Raw genomic sequence first — 22,208 nt, forward strand, 5'->3', positions numbered from 1 at the left:
CCAATCCCAAAGCTTCAGGAAAAAAGCTGTGAAAATAGAGACAAAACTGAGACGAAAACAATGATGGAAATGTGACAAAAAAGTGAAAAAATGCTAAAAATTTGATTTAAAAAATGACGAAAAAACAGCCAAATTTTTATCATATTTTCGTCATTTTTTAATGATTTTTTTTTATTTTTTTTGTCTCATTTTTATCAAATTTTCGTCTTTTTTTTTACAAAAATGACCAAAAAGTTACAAAAATGATGGGAAAAAACCTGATGACGTGAGGAAAAAGATCCTCTCGGTTCAGGCGGGGGTTCAGAGGTTAAACATTTATAAAAACATCGGTTGGAACATCACCAAAGTGTTAAAGCCGGACTGCAGGAAACCTGAAGAATCAAAGATCTGAACCAAACCCGTCTGAGGAGATGATCTGCAGAGAGACCAGCCTGAAGCTTCAGCCAATCCCCCTCAGACTAAACATGTACAACGGGGTCTTTAGTGTCAGCTCGTTGACGATGGAGGATCTCCTATTGTGCATGTTTTGGTTGGGTCTGGAGGACAGACAGGCGCTGCAGGATTGGGCTGTGACGATACAACACCAATACTTTTGATGACGTCGTGCATATTAATGAGGTGGGCGTGGTTTAATGATAATGAAGAAGAACCCGGTCAGACCAGCAGAGGGCGCTCCGTGTCCCGAGGTTAATCACTCATTAAAGATTCATCACGTGATGCAGATCAAGAAGCTTCACTTTAATAAAAACAGTTTTTTTTTTACAGGATCCACTGAAACGTCACAATGTGTTTTTACAGAAACTCCTGGACGACAGAGACACAGCTACAATCATTAAAACATTAAATCATTAAAACATTAAAACATTAAAAGATTAAAACATTAAAACATATAAATCTGTATAAATGTGTATAAATCAGTAAATGGCCTCGTCCATGTCGTCGTCGCTGTCGGCGCCGAAGTCCTCGCCGTTATCGAAGTACGACATGATGTAATCCGTCTCCTGAAACACACGCCACACGTTACACGCCACACGTTACACGCCACACGTTACACGCCACACGTTACACGCTACCACCGGTGGCGCCAGGGGGTTCTTGGGGGGTCTCAAGACCCTCCCAAAAATGCCTTGAACCCCCATTTGGCCCCCAAACCCCTTCCTGATCAAATACATTTAGCCCAGGGGTCAAAGAGCATTAAGTTGTTCGAGGGCGACCAGTTAAAAACAAATCCTAAAGACTTACACGTTCACTAGGGTGCATCAAAAAAATTTTTTTTTGAATTTTGATACGGCTGGGTGCCAAAAGTGTTCCAATGTATGTTTTAACAACACATGCAAAATATTTTTCCAATACATCAAGGTTTAGGGGTGCCAACTCACATGTGTTTCTGTGGATAAAGGGGCAATGATGCTAACCGGTCACCATAAAGCTCTGAGGTAATTTATAAGGTATTTATAAGTTTGTGTTGGGTATGTGTACTCTTATTACATATCATTACCATATCTGCAGTTGTTTCTTTGTATATTGAAATTCTTTTAGTGAAATGTAGTCATATTTAGAGGTATTTCGTGCTCACTACATCTAGGTTAGCTTGCTAGCAACAGTTAGCTGGATAAGTTAAGTTACGCTAAGTTCCTTTTATTTATGTCTATAGAGAAATTAATTCTCTTCATTTGACCCATCCTCCACTTTTAGTGGTAGGGAAAACCAGAGTACCCGAAGAAAACCTATGCGAACACGGGAACAACATGCAACTTCCACACAGTCCCTCGGTGGGAATCGAACCCGGACATAAATATGTTAGCAAAGCTATCGAGCTTATCATCAACAGTAATTTAGAGAAAATATCATATTCAGAGTATTGAAGTCTCAAATTTATTGAGTGTAGCAATGTAGCTGTTCAATTCACATTAATTTATTTGTGAGTGCAGTTACTCTGATAGTGATGTTGTTGTAGATTCTCATTGTTTTGATGAATTTGACTATGTAGAGCTTAGATTTGAGGCTCATGCATGCATAATACATCATAGTGATATTAGGTATGCTAAGATACCCAATCCTATATTGTCCTTGTATCATTTTCATTCTCAGGCACTCTACAACACAACAAACGGGCGGCACGGTAGTACAGCGATTAGTGTTCGTGCTTCACAGCTAGAAGGTCTTGGGTTCGATTCCCACCCGTATGGGGCCTTTCTGTGTGGAGTTTGCATGTTCTCCCTCTCCGTGTCTGCATAGGTTTCCTCCGGTATACTCCGGTTTCCCCTACCACTAAAAACATGTATTGTAGGTGAATCCTTCAGCCAAGTGATTCTGACCATCAGCCTGGCTCCACATGGCGGCACTGCCGTTGCCCACTGCTCCTTACGGACTGCCCCAAACAAACAAAGCCCCAGGATCCAGCTAAGATGCTGCCCTCACCAAGTGGTCCAAGCCAGACTAGCAGTCACAGCCTGGTCTTTGTTCTGGGCCCTAGCATCACCAGTAAGGATGGCATCATCACTGGCGTTAAGCTGTCAGATCTTGCGATGCATGCTTGCCAAGCAGAGGGTGTTCGTTTTGGGAACCTCAAAATCAGGACCTTCAGCCTGCTCTGGGTAGCTGAGTGTGAAGTGGCCGTGATGAGGATCAGCACCTCCAAATCCGAGGCCATGAAAAAGGTGCTTCAGCAGTGATGTGGTCGCTGTATCGCACTGTTGTGGTGAATAGGGAGCTGAGCTCTCGATTTACCGATCGTTCTCGGTTCCCACGCTCACCTATGGTCATGAGATCTGGGTAATGACCGAAGGGACAAGATCGCGGATGCAGGCGGCCCAATTGAGTTTCGCAGGGTGGGAGTCATATTGGGAGGAGGCCCAGGACACGCTCGAGGGACTATGTCTCTGAGCTGGCCTGGTGTCACCTTGGGGTCCCCCCAGAAAAGCTGGAGGAGGTCTGTGTGGATCAGGGAGTCTGGGCATCTCTTCTCTGTCTTTTGACTCCATGGCCCGGCTCCGGATAAAGTGGAAGAAAATGGATGGATGGATTTTCCACTAGGGTTTGTCCTTTTAAGTGTCTCACAATTGAATGGGCGAGGAAAGCCCTTCTCTATGGTCCTCATGGAGCTGACATTGCTGTAGTGCCACCCTCTGGTGACCAGGGGTGGTAAACAGGATTCTGTTTGGGACTTCAGACCTCCCTAGAACAGCTTAAAAGCCTAGCAAAGATTTGTATTTTTTCTATAACTCTCTATGACCCATGAGACAACGCTGGGTGACATATTTTAAGGAACAGGCTTCAGAGAAGCATCCATGTAAGCTTCACATATGACTCAGGACCAAAACTATGAGTGGGGCTGAATGAAACACCAGCTATATCCACTTATATCTATGGTAACAATAAAGTCAATTAGATGACAAAGAAAAATGTGAAGCATCATCCATTCCAACATGGCGCCCAAAACATTTTGTTTTGGATCTAACATGTCTGTCCGTGATTTCCATTAGGTGTTTGGACCAGAATTACACAACATATAAAACAGATTTTAGACAAACTTGATACAGGCTAGCCAACCTAGAAACACTAAAATGTTTGTGTGGATCCAACCCACAAGGAAGGTTCACAGGCCATGCGAGGATGTCCCATTGCCCTCCATTCATTTGTCTATAAGCTGTTGTAAATGAAGAATCTAGAAAAGTCAATTCTAAGAAATTCCCAAAGTACAGGACAGGACAGACACACTAATGTTGCTTGAGTTACCCTATAGAACATGCTTCTGTGTAAAATGTAACCTTATTTTACCTTTCTGGGTCAACTTTTTGGAAAATAGACTAAAAATTGCGCATTTTTCGATATTTTACAGAAGTTCACGTGTTAGTTGGTACCCCTAAATCTCAATGGATTTCCACAAAACTTTGCAAAAGTCATTTGTATATGAATAGGAACAAAATGCAATGCCAGCCAAATTGATATTTTGGAATTAAAATTTCACCATGTAAATTTGATGCACCCTAACGTTCACTGTTCACTTGACCCCATATTATATTAAAATAGCTTTATTTTAAACTCATACTGAGTCACAAGAACCGAAATAACTGTAATTTTAAGAATTTGATTCAAGAAAATGAAGTGTTTTACACTTTAGAAAAAGTCCCAAGGGCCCCTGGGGGCCCGCGGGCCCCACGTTGGTGACCCCTGATATAGCCTATCCCGATAAATCCCTCAAATGACCTGATGATCTCGCTGCTGCGCCACGACTGCCGCTCTCTTGTAAATATGTTCCTGTCCGGGGCTTAGGCAGGTAAAGTCCGAGTGTATAGGTGGCGTTCACGTGACATCACAACATTCTAAAAAGCCATAGTTTAACATTGAGGTGGAGCAACTGACGGTAACTATGGTAACTGTGGTAACTGACAAAATGCATATTTTATGTCTTTGTTTTTTGGCTCATATCTCAGTTATTACTGGAGGAATCCACATGAAACAAAAACTGTCACAAAGTTCATCGTCTCCTCTGTCGGCTCATATGAACTAATGTACAATTATTTTCTCTGAAAAACATCAAAAAGTGGTGACAATATGCGAAAACATGACCATGATGTTGTCCAATAGAAAAGACTTTCAGACAAAAAAATAATATCACAGGTTTGTGGATCCGATCACGATCAAACACTGAAGAGGAAAAACATTTGTCAATTATCGTTTTGGAGATTTCTTACAAAAACTGCATTTCTCCCATAGAGCTGCATTGGCCCTGCCCTCCATCTGACATTATGACATCATCACATTCTAAATCGTGAACGCCGCCTATTGTTTACAAACTGTAACTGATTCATTCAAACACAGTAGTGGATCTGCTGTTGTTTTGATGCTTCAGTATCAGTATCTGCAGTTATAGCCGTGTCACCTTTGTGTTGGTTTTCATGAGACCCCCCTTGAAATGACCAGGACCCCCCATTGCCCCCCAATCAAAGGTGTCTGGAGCCGCCACTGCACATTACACGCTACACGCCACACGCTACACGTTACACGCCACACGCTACACAGACACACCTCCTCAAACTCCTCTTCATCGAGCTGCTCTTCCTCTGCCTCCTCTTCCTCCGCCTTTTTCTCCTCCTCCTCTTCATCGCTGTGTTTCTCCTTCTGCTCCAGAGTCTGAGAAACAAAGTCACATGTATATAAAACATGTACAATATAAACCCACACTCTTTATAAAACATGTACAATATAAACCCACACACTTTATAAAACATGTACAATATAAACCCACACTCTTTATAAAACATGTACAATATAAACCCACACACTTTATAAAACATGTACAATATAAACCCACACTCTTTATAAAACATGTACAACACGTATATAACACGTATGTAACACGTATGTAGCGTGTGTGACTCACGTCCAGCTTGAGGAGCACGTCCTGTTTCTCGTCTTTTTTGGCAGAAGTTTCTTTTTTCGGAGTTTGACTTCGTCGAGATGAAACTTTGGCGCCTGAATCAGAAACAACACGGTTACCACGGAAACAGGCCCCGCCCACTACAAACCACACCCCCTCACTGCCCCGCCCACTACAGACCACACCCCCTCACTGCCCCGCCCACTACAAACCACACCCCCTCACTGCCCCGCCCACTACAAACCACACCCCCTCACTGCCCCGCCCACTACAGACCACACCCCCTCACTGCCCCGCCCACTACAAACCACACCCCCTCACTGCCCCGCCCACTACAGACCACACCCCCTCACTGCCCCGCCCACTACAGACCACACCCCCTCACTGCCCCGCCCACTACAAACCACACCCCCTCACTGCCCCGCCCACTACAAACCACACCCCCTCACTGCCCCGCCCACTACAGACCACACCCCCTCCCTGCCCCGCCCACTACAGACCACACCCCCTCACTGCCCCGCCCACTACAGACCACACCCCCTCACTGCCCCGCCCACTACAGACCACACCCCCTCACTGCCCCGCCCACTACAAACCACACCCCCTCCCTGCCCCGCCCACTACAAACCACACCCCCTCACTGCCCCGCCCACTACAGACCACACCCCCTCACTGCCCCGCCCACTACAAACCACACCCCCTCCCTGCCCCGCCCACTACAAACCACACCCCCTCACTGCCCCGCCCACTACAGACCACACCCCCTCACTGCCCCGCCCACTACAGACCACACCCCCTCACTGCCCCGCCCACTACAGACCACACCCCCTCACTGCCCCGCCCACGACTTTAAAGTGATCGTCTGGAATCTAACTGTCACACAAAATATACAAATATTTATTATTTTCCCTCCCGGATCCAATCAGAGCCCAGTCTCCTCCCGTGTCGACCAATGAGACGAGCTTTTCCTGTGAACCCGTCTGTCCAATCAGGAGGGAGGGGGAGGGGCTTGATTCTGCTCCCGCTCTCATTAACGAGGAAGAGCATTCAGGCGACAGAGGGGAGGGGCTTCATAGTAGAGGGGAGGGGCTTCATAGTAGAGGGGAGGGGCTTCATAGTAGAGGGGAGGGGCTTCATAGTAGAGGGGAGGGGCTTCATAGTAGAGGGGGGGGCTTCATAGTAGAGGGGAGGGGCTTCATAGTAGAGGGGAGGGGCTTCATAGTAGAGGGGAGGGGCTTCATAGTAGAGGGGAGGGGCTTCATAGTAGAGGGGAGGGGCTTCATAGTAGAGGGGGGGGCTTCATAGTAGAGGGGAGGGGCTTCATAGTAGAGGGGGGGGCTTCATAGTAGAGGGGAGGGGCTTCATAGTAGAGGGGAGGGGCTTCATAGTAGAGGGGGGGGCTTCATAGTAGAGGGGAGGGGCTTCATAGTAGAGGGGAGGGGCTTCATAGTAGAGGGGAGGGGCTTCATAGTAGAGGGGAGGGGCTTCATAGTAGAGGGGAGGGGCTTCATAGTAGAGGGGGGGGCTTCATAGTAGAGGGGAGGGGCTTCATAGTAGAGGGGAGGGGCTTCATAGTAGAGGGGAGGGGCTTCATAGTAGAGGGGAGGGGCTTCATAGTAGAGGGGAGGGGCTTCATAGTAGAGGGGGGGGCTTCATAGTAGAGGGGAGGGGCTTCATAGTAGAGGGGGGGGCTTCATAGTAGAGGGGAGGGGCTTCATAGTAGAGGGGAGGGGCTTCATAGTAGAGGGGAGGGGCTTCATAGTAGAGGGGAGGGGCTTCATAGTAGAGGGGAGGGGCTTCATAGTAGAGGGGAGGGGCTTCATAGTAGAGGGGCGGGGCTTCATAGTAGAGGGGAGGGGCTTCATAGTAGAGGGGAGGGGCTTCATAGTAGAGGGGAGGGGCTTCATAGTAGAGGGGAGGGGCTTCATAGTAGAGGGGAGGGGCTTCATAGTAGAGGGGAGGGGCTTCATAGTAGAGGGGAGGGGCTTCATAGTAGAGGGGAGGGGCTTCATAGTAGAGGGGAGGGGCTTCATAGTAGAGGGGAGGGGCTTCATAGTAGAGGGGAGGGGCTTCATAGTAGAGGGGCGGGGCTTCGTAGTAGAGGGGCGGGGCTTCGTTGTAGAGGGGAGGGGCTTCACAGTAGAGGGGCGGGGCTTCATTGTTTACTTTCACATCTCACTTTATCTCTCCTCACTTTGCAAACTTACAGACCATCACTTTAACCGTATTTTAAAGGAAAAACATTAACAATAACCTGAGGCTATTTATTTATTATTACTCCACATTTACACAAACACTTTAAAATATATATATTATTATTATTATTTATTTATTAATACTGATCAGGGCGTGATCGTAATAAAATGAATATTCATGACTGACCTGAGGGGCGGGGCTTCTGTGGACGCACTCTCAGCTCTTTGGGAAACCTGGCCCAGTCTGTAACGAAACACAAACATGTACAACAGCAACACAAACATGTACAACAGCAACACAAACATGTACAACACAGGTCTGAGGTCTGTGGGTCAGGTCTGTGGGTCAGGTCTGTGGGTCAGGTCTGTGGGTCAGGTCTGTGGGTCAGGTCTGAGGGTCAGGTCTGTGGGTCAGGTCTGTGGGTCAGGTCTGTGGGTCAGGTCTGTGGGTCAGGTCTGTGGGTCAGGTCTGTGGGTCAGGTCTGTGGGTCAGGTCTGTGGGTCAGGTCTGTGGGTCAGGTCTGAGGGTCAGGTCTCTGGGTCAGGTCTGTGGGTCAGGTCTGTGGGTCAGGTCTGTGGGTCAGGTCTGTGGGTCAGGTCTGAGGGTCAGGTCTGTGGGTCAGGTCTGTGGGTCAGGTCTGAGGGTCAGGTCTGTGGGTCAGGTCTGTGGGTCAGGTCTGAGGGTCAGGTCTGTGGGTCAGGTCTGAGGGTCAGGTCTGAGGGTCAGGTCTGTGGGTCAGGTCTCTGGGTCAGGTCTGTGGGTCAGGTCTGTGGGTCAGGTCTGTGGGTCAGGTCTGTGGGTCAGGTCTGAGGGTCAGGTCTCTGGGTCAGGTCTGTGGGTCAGGTCTGTGGGTCAGGTCTGTGGGTCAGGTCTGTGGGTCAGGTCTGTGGGTCAGGTCTGAGGGTCAGGTCTGAGGGTCAGGTCTGTGGGTCAGGTCTCTGGGTCAGGTCTGTGGGTCAGGTCTGTGGGTCAGGTCTGTGGGTCAGGTCTGTGGGTCAGGTCTGTGGGTCTCTGGGTCAGGTCTGTGGGTCAGGTCTGTGGGTCAGGTCTGTGGGTCAGGTCTGAGGGTCAGGTCTGTGGGTCAGGTCTGAGGGTCAGGTCTGTGGGTCAGGTCTGTGGGTCAGGTCTGAGGGTCAGGTCTCTGGGTCAGGTCTGTGGGTCAGGTCTGTGGGTCAGGTCTGTGGGTCAGGTCTGTGGGTCAGGTCTGTGGGTCAGGTCTGTGGGTCAGGTCTGTGGGTCAGGTCTGTGGGTCTCTGGGTCAGGTCTGTGGGTCAGGTCTGTGGGTCAGGTCTCTGGGTCAGGTCTGTGGGTCAGGTCTGTGGGTCAGGTCTGTGGGTCAGGTCTGTGGGTCAGGTCTGAGGGTCAGGTCTCTGGGTCAGGTCTGTGGGTCAGGTCTGTGGGTCAGGTCTGTGGGTCAGGTCTGTGGGTCAGGTCTGAGGGTCAGGTCTCTGGGTCAGGTCTGTGGGTCAGGTCTGTGGGTCAGGTCTGTGGGTCAGGTCTGTGGGTCAGGTCTGTGGGTCAGGTCTGTGGGTCAGGTCTGAGGTCTGAGGGTCAGGTCTGTGGGTCAGGTCTGAGGGTCAGGTCTGTGGGTCAGGTCTGTGGGTCAGGTCTGAGGTCTGAGGGTCAGGTCTGTGGGTCAGGTCTGTGGGTCAGGTCTGTGGGTCAGGTCTGAGGTCTGAGGGTCAGGTCTGAGGGTCAGGTCTGTGGGTCAGGTCTGAGGGTCAGGTCTGAGGGTCAGGTCTGTGGGTCAGGTCTGTGGGTCAGGTCTGTGGGTCAGGTCTGTGGGTCAGGTCTGAGGTCTGAGGGTCAGGTCTGAGGGTCAGGTCTGTGGGTCAGGTCTGAGGGTCAGGTCTGTGGGTCAGGTCTGAGGTCTGAGGGTCAGGTCTGTGGGTCAGGTCTGAGGTCTCTGGGTCAGGTCTGAGGTCTGTGGGTCAGGTCTGAGGGTCAGGTCTGTGGGTCAGGTCTGAGGTCTCTGGGTCAGGTCTGAGGTCTGTGGGTCAGGTCTGTGGGTCAGGTCTGAGGGTCAGGTCTGTGGGTCAGGTCTGAGGGTCAGGTCTGAGGTCTGAGGGTCAGGTCTGTGGGTCAGGTCTGAGGTCTGAGGGTCAGGTCTGAGGGTCAGGTCTGTGGGTCAGGTCTGAGGGTCAGGTCTGAGGGTCAGGTCTGTGGGTCAGGTCTGAGGGTCAGGTCTGTGGGTCAGGTCTGAGGGTCAGGTCTGTGGGTCAGGTCTGAGGGTCAGGTCTGTGGGTCAGGTCTGAGGGTCAGGTCTGAGGGTCAGGTCTGAGGTCTGTGGGTCAGGTCTGTGGGTCAGGTCTGAGGGTCAGGTCTGTGGGTCAGGTCTGAGGTCTGAGGGTCAGGTCTGTGGGTCAGGTCTGAGGGTCAGGTCTGAGGGTCAGGTCTGAGGTCTGAGGGTCAGGTCTGTGGGTCAGGTCTGTGGGTCAGGTCTGAGGGTCAGGTCTGAGGGTCAGGTCTGAGGGTCAGGTCTGAGGGTCAGGTCTGAGGGTCAGGTCTGAGGTCTGTGGGTCAGGTCTGAGGGTCAGGTCTGAGGGTCAGGTCTGAGGGTCAGGTCTGAGGGTCAGGTCTGAGGGTCAGGTCTGAGGGTCAGGTCTGAGGGTCAGGTCTGTGGGTCAGGTCTGAGGGTCAGGTCTGAGGGTCAGGTCTGAGGGTCAGGTCTGAGGGTCAGGTCTGAGGGTCAGGTCTGAGGTCTGTGGGTCAGGTCTGAGGGTCAGGTCTGAGGGTCAGGTCTGAGGGTCAGGTCTGAGGGTCAGGTCTGAGGGTCAGGTCTGAGGTCTGAGGGTCAGGTCTGAGGGTCAGGTCTGAGGGTCAGGTCTGAGGGTCAGGTCTGAGGTCTGAGGGTCAGGTCTGTGGGTCAGGTCTGAGGTCTGTGGGTCAGGTCTGTGGGTCAGGTCTGTGGGTCAGGTCTGTGGGTCAGGTCTGAGGGTCAGGTCTGAGGGTCAGGTCTGAGGTCTGAGGGTCAGGTCTGTGGGTCAGGTCTGTGGGTCAGGTCTGAGGGTCAGGTCTGTGGGTCAGGTCTGTGGGTCAGGTCTCAGGTCTGTGGGTCAGGTCTGTGGGTCAGGTCTGTGGGTCAGGTCTCAGGTCTGTGGGTCAGGTCTGTGGGTCAGGTCTGTGGGTCAGGTCTGAGGGTCAGGTCTGAGGGTCAGGTCTGAGGGTCAGGTCTGTGGGTCAGGTCTGAGGGTCAGGTCTGTGGGTCAGGTCTGAGGGTCAGGTCTGTGGGTCAGGTCTGTGGGTCAGGTCTGTGGGTCAGGTCTGAGGGTCAGGTCTGAGGTCTGTGGGTCTGTGGGTCAGGTCTGTGGGTCAGGTCTGAGGGTCAGGTCTGTGGGTCAGGTCTGTGGGTCAGGTCTGTGGGTCAGGTCTGTGGGTCAGGTCTGTGGGTCAGGTCTGTGGGTCAGGTCTGAGGGTCAGGTCTGAGGTCTGTGGGTCTGTGGGTCAGGTCTGTGGGTCAGGTCTGTGGGTCAGGTCTGAGGGTCAGGTCTGTGGGTCAGGTCTGAGGTCTGTGGGTCTGTGGGTCAGGTCTGTGGGTCAGGTCTGAGGGTCAGGTCTGTGGGTCAGGTCTGTGGGTCAGGTCTGTGGGTCAGGTCTGTGGGTCAGGTCTGAGGTCTGTGGGTCTGTGGGTCAGGTCTGTGGGTCAGGTCTGTGGGTCAGGTCTGTGGGTCAGGTCTGAGGGTCAGGTCTGTGGGTCAGGTCTGTGGGTCAGGTCTGTGGGTCAGGTCTGTGGGTCAGGTCTGTGGGTCAGGTCTGAGGTCTGAGGGTCAGGTCTGTGGGTCAGGTCTGTGGGTCAGGTCTGAGGTCTGAGGGTCAGGTCTGAGGGTCAGGTCTGAGGGTCAGGTCTGTGGGTCAGGTCTGTGGGTCAGGTCTGTGGGTCAGGTCTCTGGGTCAGGTCTCTGGGTCAGGTCTGAGGGTCAGGTCTGAGGGTCAGGTCTGAGGGTCAGGTCTGAGGGTCAGGTCTGTGGGTCAGGTCTGTGGGTCAGGTCTGTGGGTCAGGTCTGTGGGTCAGGTCTGAGGTCTGAGGGTCAGGTCTGAGGGTCAGGTCTGAGGTCTGAGGGTCAGGTCTGTGGGTCAGGTCTGAGGTCTGAGGGTCAGGTCTGTGGGTCAGGTCTGTGGGTCAGGTCTGTGGGTCAGGTCTGAGGTCTGAGGGTCAGGTCTGTGGGTCAGGTCTGAGGGTCAGGTCTGTGGGTCAGGTCTGAGGTCTGTGGGTCAGGTCTGTGGGTCAGGTCTCTGGGTCAGGTCTCTGGGTCAGGTCTGTGGGTCAGGTCTGAGGTCTGTGGGTCAGGTCCGTGGTCTCTGGGTCAGGTCTGTGGGTCAGGTCTCTGGGTCAGGTCTCTGGGTCAGGTCTGTGGGTCAGGTCTGTGGGTCAGGTCTGAGGTCTGAGGGTCAGGTCCGTGGTCTCTGGGTCAGGTCTGTGGGTCAGGTCTCTGGGTCAGGTCTCTGGGTCAGGTCTGTGGGTCAGGTCTGTGGGTCAGGTCTGAGGTCTGTGGGTCAGGTCTGTGGGTCAGGTCTCTGGGTCAGGTCTCTGGGTCAGGTCTGTGGGTCAGGTCTGAGGTCTGTGGGTCAGGTCCGTGGTCTCTGGGTCAGGTCTGTGGGTCAGGTCTCTGGGTCAGGTCTCTGGGTCAGGTCTGTGGGTCAGGTCTGTGGGTCAGGTCTGAGGTCTGAGGGTCAGGTCCGTGGTCTCTGGGTCAGGTCTGTGGTCCGTGGTCTGTGGCTCCCTGGTCTGAGGGTCAGGTCTCTGGGTCAGGTCTCTGGGTCAGGTCTGAGGGTCAGGTCTCTGGGTCAGGTCTCTGGGTCAGGTCTGTGGGTCAGGTCTGTGGGTCAGGTCTGAGGTCTCTGGGTCAGGTCTGTGGGTCAGGTCTGAGGTCTGTGGGTCAGGTCTGTGGGTCAGGTCTCCCTGGTCTGTGGCTCCGTGGTCTGTGGCTCCCTGGTCTCTGGGTCAGGTCTGTGGGTCAGGTCTGTGGGTCAGGTCTCCCTGGTCTGTGGGTCCGCGGTGGTACCTGGGGTCCAGTCCTGGTCCGGCTCCTGGTGGTACTTGTCCGAGTACCGCTGCACGTCTCTCCTCTTGGCCGCCGGCTGCAGGAAGCTGGGCAGACTGCGGGAGGCGCCCCTGAGCTCCTGCTTCAGGGCCAACAGGTACTCCACCTGCTCCCCGCCCACCAGGGGGAGGGGCTTCATCTCCAGCACCTGCAGCGGCCAATCAGAGTCAGGCAAACAAGTCAGCCAATCAGAGGCAGGTACATCAATTTTCCGTCAATTTTTCGTTAATTTTTTATCAATTTTTTGTCGTTTTTTTGTTAATTTTTAATAATTTTTTTGTCATTTTTTTGTTATTTTTTTGTTGTTGTTTTTTTAATTTTTTTTTTCTTTTTTTCGACAATTTTTTTTTATCATTTTGTAATCATTTTTTTGTCATTTTTTCGTCTGTTTTATAAATTTTTGGTCATTTTTTTGTTAATTTTGTATCAATTTTTTGTCATTTTTTGTCATCTTTTCGTTAATTTTTTGTCATTTTTTCGTTAATTTTTTATCAATTTTTTGTCATTTTTTATGTCATTTTTTTATCAATTTTTAATCAATTTTTTGTCAATTTTTTGTCCCATTTTTATCACACGTCAGCCAATCAGAGGCAGGAAAGGCTGTACTCCAAATATGGTCATTTCCTTTGTGGGAGACATTTTACTGTAGAGCGGTGGGTAGTTAAAAAAGCTGTGAAAATAGCAACAAAACTGAGACGAAAACAATGATGATGTGACAAAAAAGTGACAAAAAATGTACGAAAAAATGACAGTTGCAGAGTGTAGAGCGGTGGGTAGTTAGTGAAACTGAGACGAAAACAATGATGGAAATGTGACAAAAAAATGGACCAAAAATTTGAAAAAAAAAGTCACACAAAAATTACAAAAATGTGACAAAAATGTGAAAAAAATGCTAATAAATGGATAAAAAATCGACGAAAAAATGACAAAAATGTCACAAAAAATTGACCAAAAATTTGAAAAAAAAGTCACAAAAAATAACAGAAGTGTGAAAAAAAATGATAAAAATTGATAATAAAAAAAATCGACGTAAAATGACAAAAATGTGACAAAAAAGTGACGAAAAATTTATGAAAAAGTGGCAATAATGTCACAAAAAATTGACAAGAAATTGAAGAAAAAATGAAAAAAAAATCGACGAAAAAATGACAAGAATGTGACAAAAAATTTGAAAAAAATGTCACAAAAAATGATTAAAAAAATGATAAAAAAAATCGACGAAAAATTGATGAAAAAGTGGCAAAAATGTCACAAGAAATTGAAGAAAAAATGAAAAAAAATTGACAAAATTTAGTTACAGAGTAGAGTGGGTAGTTAGTTACCGGGTATAGAGCGGTGGGTAGTTAGTTACAGAGTATAGTGCAGTGGGTAGTTAGTTACCGGGTATAGAGCAGTGGGTAGTTAGTTACCGGGTATAGGGCGCTCGGTTGCTGGTTCGATGGCAGTTGTGCAGTTTCGCGGCGCTCCGGGTCGAAGGCGAAGCTCGACCTGAAGCCCCGCCCCCGGCCACGTCCCGCCATCGTCACGGCAGCTGCTGATTGGACCAGGCCCAGCTGTGAACAAGGAAGAACTGGTCATTTATCACTGAAACTCTGGAGTAACAGACAGTGGAACAGTTTACAGTGATGCATCACACAGGTAACAATATAGTTATACAGGTTATAGTAACAGTTCTATGGTGTGAGCTGCTCCTTAAAGAGGGGGTGTTCAGTCTATATCACACTACAATGATGACAAACCTTCTGTTGGTCTGTAAATGCAGTAAATTAGAATAACTGCCTTGTATAAAATGGCTGTAGTGAATGTCTTGAAATAGGCCTCTGTCTCTTTAAGAACCTCTGAGCCTTTAGACACGCCCCCTCCACACGACAAAAAAGACAAAAAAGTGACGAAAAAATGACGAAAAATGACAAAAAAATGACAAAAAAATGACTAAAAAATGACTAAAAATTGACAAAAAATGGACACAAAAATTGACAAAAAAATGACAAAAAAATGACAAAAAAATGACACAAAAATGACAAAAAAATGACAAAAATGTGACAAAAATGTGACAAAAATGTGACAAAAATGTGACAAAAAAAGTGACTAAAAAATGACAAAAATGTGACAAAAAATGTGACAAAAAATTGACACAAAAATGACAAAAATGACAAAAAAGTGACGAAAAAATGACAAAAAAATGACAAAAAATGACAAAAAAATGACAAAAAAATGACAAAAAAATGACAAAAAAGTGACAAAAAAATGACAAAAAAGTGACAAAAAATGTGACAAAAAATTGACACAAAAATGACAAAAATGACAAAAAAATGACAAAAAAATGACAAAAAATGACAAAAAATGACAAAAAAATGACAAAAAAATGACAAAAATGTGACAAAAAATTGACACAAAAATGACAAAAATGACAAAAATGACAAAAAAGTGACGAAAAAATGACAAAAAAATGACAAAAAAGTGACAAAAAAGTGACGAAAAAATGACAAAAAAAATGACAAAAAAATGACAAAAAAATGACAAAAAAATGACGAAAAAAATGACAAAAAATTGACTCAAAAAAAGTGACTAAAAAATGACGAAAATGTGACAAAAAAAAGATTTAAAAAAAAAGAAAGTGAGTTGAAAAAAAAGAGTTGAATGTCTTGAAATAGGCCTCTGTCTCTTTAAGAACCTCTGAGCCTTTAGACACGCCCCCTCCACACGCTGTCTGTGGCATCAGTGGGGAGGGGGTTCTGCTGAGGAGCAGTGGTTGGTTACTCGGCTGGTGACCAAAGCTCGGAGGCGTCTCCAGGAGGTGGGGGCGTTCCTAGGAGGACTCAGGCAAACCTATCCCTAAAATGGCCGCCATCAGAGTCTTTACAGATTACTCAGAAATACGTGAATGTGCCAAGGCAACACTTCAGCCATGTTTTTAATGAGGGAGTGACAGAATAACAGGATGGAAAGCTTTTGGCATAACACCCCGTCTTTAATAAACTTCAGGCTCAGAAGAATCAGCTGTTTGTTTCACCAGCCACAAAAACATCCTTTTTTTTTGTATGTACTTAATCATCAGGGACGATACAAACAACACAGTTACAGCTTTTACACAATGAACACAACATTTGTATCAAACGTCTTCAGTCACACACAGACTGTTACTAATAGATCTGCTATGGGGTTTTTTCCGCCCGGACTTAAAAGTGAACAGTTTAGACTCAGATCTGTTTTTTCTGGGTCATGAGTTCCACAGTTTGAGACCTGAGGACGAGGCGGCTCTGAAATGAAGTCTCGCGGTCTGGATGTGACTCTCAAAACTATTTAGATTCTTTGTATTATCTGTGAGATTTTCTTGAGTTTATCAAACTTTAGTTTAACCTCTTAACTCCCACCTGAACGGATCCCATTCTATCCAGTTTGGCTTTACCCTAATCAAAAAGCTTCTTGGCGGAAAAAGTACCAAAACAGCCACAAAAATGAGAAGAAAACAAAGATGTAAACGCAACAAAAATGTGACAAAAATGTGACAAAAATGTGACAAAAATTCAACAAAAATTCAACAAAAAATCAACAAAAATGCAACAAAAATGTGACAAAAATTCAACAAAAAATGTGACAAAATTCAACAAAAATGTGACAAAATTCAACAAAAATGTGACAAAAATTCAACAAAAAATGACAAAAATTCAACAAAAATGTGAGAAAATTGAAAAAAAAAAAAAAAAACATAAAAAAGTGACACAACACAGCAACAACGCGAGGAAAAAGATGAGTTTTGTGGGTCTTAGCTTTCAAATGAGGTGTTAGGCCTATATAATGGCCAAAGAGGACAGAATGCATTTGGTTTAGGCGGGGGGTAAGAGGTTAAATTCAGTCACGGATTGTATATTTATATTTTGCAAATATATTTTGAAACTTTGATCCATGTTTTGTTTTGTAATAGAGAAACACATGGATCCACTGACTGAGCTCACGTGGACAGAAGCTCCTCAGGGGAATCACGGAAATAAACAATAACAGAGAAAAGTTAATGTTGTGGTTCTGTTTCTGAAGAAAATGTATATTCTCTTAGAAATTTAGCTCTGATTTAATCATTTCTAATGACTTTTAAAGGCTTTGATAATTCATTTAATCAATGCTTTTTAATGCCCTGAAGAAACTCTATAAACCAGGTCTAAAGCAGGACTAAACCAGGTCTAAAGCAGGACTAAACCAGGACTAAACCAGGTCTAAACCAGGTCTAAACCAGGACTAAACCAGGACTAAACCAGGTCTAAAGCAGGACTAAACCAGGACTAAACCAGGACTAAACCAGGTCTAAACCAGGACTAAACCAGGACTAAACCAGGACTAAAGCAGGACTAAACCAGGACTAAACCAGGACTAAACCAGGTCTAAAGCAGGACTAAACCAGGACTAAACCAGGTCTAAAGCAGGACTAAACCAGGTCTAAAGCAGGACTAAACCAGGACTAAACCAGGTCTAAACCAGGTCTAAACCAGGACTAAACCAGGACTAAACCAGGTCTAAACCAGGACTAAACCAGGACTAAACCAGGTCTAAAGCAGGACTAAACCAGGACTAAACCAGGACTAAACCAGGACTAAACCAGGACTAAACCAGGACTAAACCAGGTCTAAACCAGGACTAAACCAGGACTAAACCAGGTCTAAAGCAGGACTAAACCAGGACTAAACCAGGACTAAACCAGGTCTAAAGCAGGACTAAACCAGGACTAAACCAGGACTAAACCAGGTCTAAACCAGGACTAAACCAGGTCTAAACCAGGACTAAACCAGGACTAAACCAGGTCTAAAGCAGGACTAAACCAGGACTAAACCAGGACTAAACCAGGACTAAACCAGGTCTAAAGCAGGACTAAACCAGGACTAAACCAGGACTAAACCAGGTCTAAACCAGGACTAAACCAGGACTAAACCAGGTCTAAAGCAGGACTAAACCAGGACTAAACCAGGACTAAACCAGGTCTAAACCAGGACTAAACCAGGACTAAACCAGGACTAAAGCAGGACTAAACCAGGACTAAACCAGGACTAAACCAGGTCTAAAGCAGGACTAAACCAGGACTAAACCAGGACTAAACCAGGTCTAAAGCAGGACTAAACCAGGACTAAACCAGGACTAAACCAGGTCTAAAGCAGGTCTAAACCAGGACTAAACCAGGACTAAACCAGGTCTAAAGCAGGACTAAACCAGGACTAAACCAGGTCTAAAGCAGGACTAAACCAGGACTAAACCAGGACTAAACCGGGACTAAACCAGGACTAAACCAGGACTAAACCAGGTCTAAACCAGGTCTAAAGCAGGTCTAAACCAGGACTAAACCAGGACTAAACCAGGTCTAAAGCAGGACTAAACCAGGACTAAACCAGGTCTAAACCAGGTCTAAACCAGGACTAAACCAGGACTAAACCAGGACTAAACCAGGTCTAAACCAGGTCTAAACCAGGACTAAACCAGGACTAAACCAGGTCTAAACCAGGTCTAAAGCAGGACTAAACCAGGACTAAACCAGGACTAAACCAGGTCTAAACCAGGACTAAACCAGGACTAAACCAGGACTAAACCAGGTCTAAAGCAGGACTAAACCAGGACTAAACCAGGTCTAAACCAGGACTAAAGCAGGACTAAACCAGGACTAAACCAGGACTAAACCAGGTCTAAACCAGGACTAAACCAGGACTAAACCAGGACTAAACCAGGTCTAAAGCAGGACTAAACCAGGACTAAACCAGGTCTAAACCAGGTCTAAAGCAGGACTAAACCAGGACTAAACCAGGTCTAAACCAGGACTAAACCAGGACTAAACCAGGTCTAAACCAGGACTAAACCAGGTCTAAACCAGGACTAAACCAGGACTAAACCAGGTCTAAACCAGGACTAAACCAGGTCTAAAGCAGGACTAAACCAGGACTAAACCAGGACTAAACCAGGACTAAACCAGGACTAAACCAGGTCTAAACCAGGACTAAACCAGGACTAAACCAGGTCTAAACCAGGACTAAACCAGGACTAAACCAGGTCTAAAGCAGGACTAAACCAGGTCTAAACCAGGTCTAAAGCAGGACTAAACCAGGACTAAAGCAGGACTAAACCAGGACTAAAGCAGGACTAAAGCAGGACTAAACCAGGACTAAAGCAGGACTAAACCAGGACTAAAGCAGGACTAAACCAGGACTAAACCAGGACTAAACCAGGTCTAACTATAGTCACTCCTGTGCGCTGCTACAGAAGGGTTTTTATAAAGTACTTTTAAACTTTTATTCCTGTAACTGTTCGAGTCTCTCCGTTTTCCTCGCGGTTCAGTAAAAACGTTAAAAGTTAAAGTTAAATAAACCCGTTTCCTCCACACACGCGCCTCCGCTCCCGGTTTGTTGTTAGCATTAGCCGTTAGCATGTGTTAGCATCAGCCGTTAGCCTGTACCTGTCCGGACTTTGCGCGGGTGTTTCCTGGCTCTTGTTCCTCGTGGGGCGCGGGGCCGTGGCTCCGGTAAAGCCTCCGGGTCCCGCCGCAGATCTGACCGTGTTTCAGTTCAAGTGAAGTCAAATAAATCACATGGTTTTGTTTTGGTCACAGCGCCGCCATCACTGCTCTTCCTCTGCGGCCTGAGGGGAGCCGGGACAGCGCCCCCTGCGGCGGCCCGGAGACTCCACAGGATCATAGCCCATCACTGCTCTTCCTCTGCGGCCTGAGGGGAGCCGGGACAGCGCCCCCTGCGGCGGCCCGGGGACTCCACAGGATCATAACCCATCACTGCTCTTCCTCTGCGGCCTGAGGGGAGCCGGGACAGCGCCCCCTGCGGCGGCCCGGAGACTCCACAGGATCATAACCATAACCCATCACTGCTCTTCCTCTGCGGCCTGAGGGGAGCCGGGACAGCGCCCCCTGTGGCGGCCCGGGGACCCTACAGGATCATAACTCATCACTGCTCTTCCTCTGCGGCCTGAGGGGAGCCGGGACAGCGCCCCCTGCGGCGGCCCGGGGACTGCGGCTCCACGAGGTCATCCATAATACTGAAATCAGGGGTGATTTGGAAATTGGATCAAAACGTGAGAAAAAAAATATATTCAGGAAACATTCGGGAAACATTCAGGAAACATTCGGGAAAAATTCAGGAAACATTCGGGAAACATTCAGGAAACATGCAGGAAACATTCAGGAAACATTCAGGAAATATTAAGGAAATATTTGGGAAACATTAAGGAAACATTCAGGAAACATTAAGGAAACATTAAGGAAACATTCAGGAAACATTCGGGAAACATTCAGGAAACATTAAGGAAACATTCAGGAAACATTAAGGAAATATTAAGGAAACATTCAGGAAACATTCGGGAAACATTCAGGAAACATTAAGGAAACATTCAGGAAATATTAAGGAAATATTTGGGAAACATTAAGGAAACATTCAGGAAAACATTCAGGAAACATTCAGGAAAACATTCAGGAAACATTCAGGAAAACATTCAGGAAACATTAAGGAAAACATTCAGGAAACATTCAGGAAACATTAAGGAAACATTCAGGAAAACATTCAGGAAACATTCAGGAAACATTCAGGAAACATTCAGGAAACATTCAGGAAAACATTCAGGAAACATTCAGGAAAACATTCAGGAAACATTCGGGAAACATTCAGGAAACATTCAGGAAACATTCGGGAAACATTCAGGAAATATTAAGGAAACATTCAGGAAACATTCAGGAAACATTCAGGAAACATTCAGGAAACATTCAGGAAACATTCAGGAAACATTCAGGAAACATTCGGGAAACATTCAGGAAACATTCGGGAAACATACAGGAAACATTAAGGAAATATTCGGGAAACATTCAGGAAACATTCAGGAAACATTCGGGAAACATTAAGGAAACATTCGGGAAACATTCAGGAAACATTAAGGAAACATTCAGGAAACATTCAGGAAACATTCAGGAAACATTCGGGAAACATTAAGGAAACATTAAGGAAACATTCAGGAAACATTCAGGAAACATAAAGGAAACATTCGGGAAACATTCAGGAAACATTAAGGAAACATTCGGGAAACATTCAGGAAACATTCGGGAAACATTCGGGAAACATTAAGGAAACATTCAGGAAACATTCGGGAAACTTTAAGGAAACATTCGGGAAACATTCAGGAAACATTCAGGAAACATTCAGGAAACATTCAGGAAACATTCGGGAAACATTCGGGAAACATTCAGGAAACATTCAGGAAACATTCAGGAAACATTCGGGAAACTTTAAGGAAACATTCAGGAAACATTCGGGAAACATTAAGGAAACATTAAGGAAACATTCAGGAAACATTAAGGAAACATTCAGGAAACATTAAGGAAACATTACGGAAACATTCGGGAAACATTAAGGAAACATTCAAGAAACATTCGGGAAACATTCGGGAAACATAATACAATAATAATACAATAAATAAAATAACATAATACAATAATAATGTACTTTTTTTTAAAGAAATAAACTTTATGCAAATTGACGACGCAGAGTTTCTCTCTGACACATTTGGGGAAAGTCGAGCTAAAATGGTGTTTTGAAGATTAGCACTTGTGCCTGACTGTAAGACGGTCTCAGGTTTGATTCCTGGTTGTGCAGCGTTTTGCCCTTTTAACACTAAAACATGTACAATAGGGTCCCCTCTGATTCAAATCTAAAGTTCAAAAGTATGAAGTATAAACTGCAATGTCTCTGAGGAGCCGCTCATTAACATGCAGATTTATGCAGATTTATGCAGATTCACGCAGACGGCCCCGGCTCCTCCTCTGTCTGGGCTCCGGGGCCCGAGCGAGCGGCCCCTGAGTCACATCCACACCAGACACGGAGAAACACGGGAGAAACACGGGAGAAACACGGAGTAACACGGGAGAAACACGGGAGAAACACGGGACACGGCTCTGACATGAAGTGAGGAGGCCCCGACAGGAGACACTGGAGACAAACCCGGGACCAGAGGACGCGCTGCTGCTGGATATTTTAGAGGAAACTCCCGTGTTCTGCTGGACCTCGTGGACCTCGTGGACCTCGTGGACCTCGTGGACCTCATGGAGCTCAGGCTGAAGATGCTGAAGCTGCTCCTGCTCCTCTCTGGACTCAGCTCAGGTCAGTCCCGTCTCAGACTCACCCAGGTCTCGCTAAACGTCCTGATGTTTGACCTCAGGGACAGACTTTGTGTCTCCTGGAGGTGCTTCTGTGTCAGGAGAACATCTGCAGATCTGTGTCTGTGGAGCAGAGTCTGTGGATTTGTAAAGGTTCAGTGATGGAGTTTTATTTATTTGTTTATTTGACAGGGATAGATGTTCTGTACATGAGGCGTCTGGCCCTCATCTCATCTGCAGCCCCCGTCCCTGGTGAGGCTTTTGAGAGGGTTTAGAAAAGAACAGAAAGATGAAAAATTTGTGAAAAGCATCAAACAATCCAACAATAAAAAGAAAGAAGAGACATATCTGATCACTTCCCATCACAAGTTCAGCCTCACAGTTTTGTTTGTTCTTCAGCCACAGCTTCAGCTTTTGTGAGAAAAGTCTCAGGTCCAGTTGGGACTTTAACTCCAGTGCAAAGCGT

The 22,208-nt window shown here is 47.1% G+C and overlaps 1 protein-coding gene across 2 annotated transcripts; it reads right to left on the bottom strand.

Moving 5' to 3' along the window:
* Nucleotides 1–914: 914 nt before the first annotated feature.
* On the bottom strand, nucleotides 915–19,231 carry polr3glb (RNA polymerase III subunit GL b; the record flags this gene model as incomplete). Of its 2 annotated transcripts, XM_079583314.1 has the most annotated exons (7): nucleotides 19,049–19,231; nucleotides 14,031–14,174; nucleotides 12,583–12,769; nucleotides 7,766–7,822; nucleotides 5,387–5,478; nucleotides 5,032–5,136; nucleotides 915–1,001 (listed from the first exon to the last, which is right to left on the bottom strand). In XM_079583314.1, the coding sequence occupies exons 2-7, from the start codon at nucleotides 14,139–14,141 to the stop codon at nucleotides 915–917; spliced, it is 639 nt and encodes a 212-aa protein (XP_079439440.1). In that variant the 5' UTR covers nucleotides 14,142–14,174; nucleotides 19,049–19,231. The 2 variants fall into 2 exon arrangements, with proteins under 2 accessions (XP_079439440.1, XP_079439441.1); XM_079583315.1 differs by lacking the exons at nucleotides 14,031–14,174; nucleotides 19,049–19,231 and adding an exon at nucleotides 13,944–13,975.
* Between the last annotated feature and the right edge of the window lie 2,977 nt (nucleotides 19,232–22,208).

The sequence above is a fragment of the Gobius niger genome (genome assembly GCF_951799975.1).
Source record: "Gobius niger genome assembly, contig: SCAFFOLD_106, whole genome shotgun sequence".
Lineage (NCBI taxonomy): Eukaryota > Metazoa > Chordata > Actinopteri > Gobiiformes > Gobiidae > Gobius > Gobius niger.